This window comes from Dreissena polymorpha, chromosome 6 (genome assembly GCF_020536995.1).
Source record: "Dreissena polymorpha isolate Duluth1 chromosome 6, UMN_Dpol_1.0, whole genome shotgun sequence".
NCBI lineage: Eukaryota > Metazoa > Mollusca > Bivalvia > Myida > Dreissenidae > Dreissena > Dreissena polymorpha.
This window is the reverse complement of record NC_068360.1, coordinates 36620269-36622230: the sequence shown is the minus strand read 5'-3', so window position 1 is coordinate 36622230 and position 1962 is coordinate 36620269. Positions and strand designations below refer to the sequence as shown.

The window sequence follows — 1962 nt, the reverse complement described above, 5'->3', positions numbered from 1 at the left end:
CTGGATTATTGGCTAAACCGGTTACGCATTTAATCGATTAAAAATACGTAAAAAATTTGTATAGCGTAATGGTACGTACTGGGACGATTTTAAAAGCTTTTTTTATTTATTTTTAATGCGTAAATACGCAGATACGCATCTTATCTGAAGCGCTGTCAGTGCAACAAAGAGGCTTCTATTCATAACGGTAAATCTAACGCACAATTGTGTGTCGAAAATGGTTTATGAATACTTATGAGTTTGTGTTCAAATTATATAGTATTATGCCATAATTCAAACTAGTTTTCAGCAACACTATATTATGTGTTTTCACAATGCAAAATATATCGAACTTCATTGATTTCAGAAGGCGGTCGAATAATTTAATACAAACCACACTAAAAATGTTCTACTTGATTAAATATAAAGGAAAATTGAAAGTATAAACCGTTTGGTTATCAATTATCGAAGGCGGATAATTTATCAAAAATAGCAATCAATTCTGCAGCTGAAATACGATTGCCATCAAGTCTTCGTAATACATTTCTAAGATCGCCAGACAACGGGTTAGGAATTGCTGTTGGGCAGATCAAAACATTGAAGAACAGTTTGTACATGAACTTCATGTTTTGTTTCGCATTAAAACCGACGCACAACCCTTTGTGGCACGGAATTGCAAAGTCACAACCTTGATTTTGACTTTCAAAAGTTATATTACCATGTTCTACTTCGTTCACATAAACCGAACAAGATGGCTCTAAGTTGTCCACATCATCTAGATCGATCATTTTCAGTGTACCATTACTCATTAAGAAATGTTCCTCTTTAAAGTCTCGTATCCGCAATGATCCAAGGGGTGAAAATTCCAGATAATAAAGAAATCTAGCCAAATGCAAGCTATGCTGAATTCTTTCCCGCCAAGTTAAGGCTTGCAGATTGTACACAGAGATCCTTGTTCCTAGTTCATATACGCTAATCACTCCTCTTTCGCTGAGATCCATTGTATCACTTTCCTCGTTGCGAACGCAGTAGCCAAGAAGCTTGATAAATCCTGGATGGCTGAGTTGCTCCAACATAAGAATTTCCTTCATAAGTTTCATATTAGAGAACATGAAGCACTTAGCGCGGTGACTTAGGAACTCCGTATCCGAGTGGTTGAGTTTTTCGATACAATGCCGTACTTCTCTTTGGTGCCTCGTTACCATTTTAACGGCTACAGGCATCCCTCTAAAATCTCCCAAGAGAGTTTGTTTGGAAACGCCATGGCCTATTTTTCTCTTGAGATCTATTTCGTGGATATTTTTACAATTAATAATGTACTTACTAGTAGGTGTGTACACTCGTTTTTTAATTGGATACGCGCCACTTACAACATAGTCTTCATTCAACAATACTGGTTCTATATCTACTTCTGATTTGATATTATGCTCACGAAGCATTTTCAGTAAACTGTAATCACCTGAGTTTAGATTGTTTCTTTGGTGCAATAGCTTGTTGATAAGAAATGTGACATTTTCCAGTTGGATTTCAAATTTCCCGTCGAAGCGATAATTTTTAATCGACGCACCCGTTTGCGCAATATCCTGGAAAACATATTCCAACATGCGATATGTCAAGCAGGCGTACAGCAACAAGACAACGAGGATGTACGATTTGCTGATTCTCTTGACTAACACAAACCCAATCATACTTGACACTGAAAAAGACAGAGCGGAAAATTATAATTTTGAATACAACGTATTTGTCTCCCGTATTCGATGCTGAAATACAATACAATCAACACCATGCACAAATGAATTGATTTTTCTTTTTTCTGATTTAAGAGGATCAGCTTAAGCTCACTTTTTTCAAAATCAATTTACCTTAATTAAGACAAAATCATTGAAAATGTATAACACACTTTGAATGAAAATAAATTGATAATTAAAAACATAAATACAATTGTGAACACAATTATCAACTCTTAAACAGAACTGCGAATCA

At 35.4% G+C, this 1962-nt stretch overlaps 1 protein-coding gene across 1 annotated transcript; it reads right to left on the bottom strand.

The window, feature by feature from the left end:
• Window positions 1–437: 437 nt before the first annotated feature.
• On the bottom strand, window positions 438–1667 carry LOC127835585 (extracellular tyrosine-protein kinase PKDCC-like). Its single transcript, XM_052362021.1, has one exon. It carries the CDS (start codon window positions 1665–1667, stop codon window positions 438–440), a length of 1230 nt encoding a protein of 409 aa, XP_052217981.1.
• Between the last annotated feature and the right edge of the window lie 295 nt (window positions 1668–1962).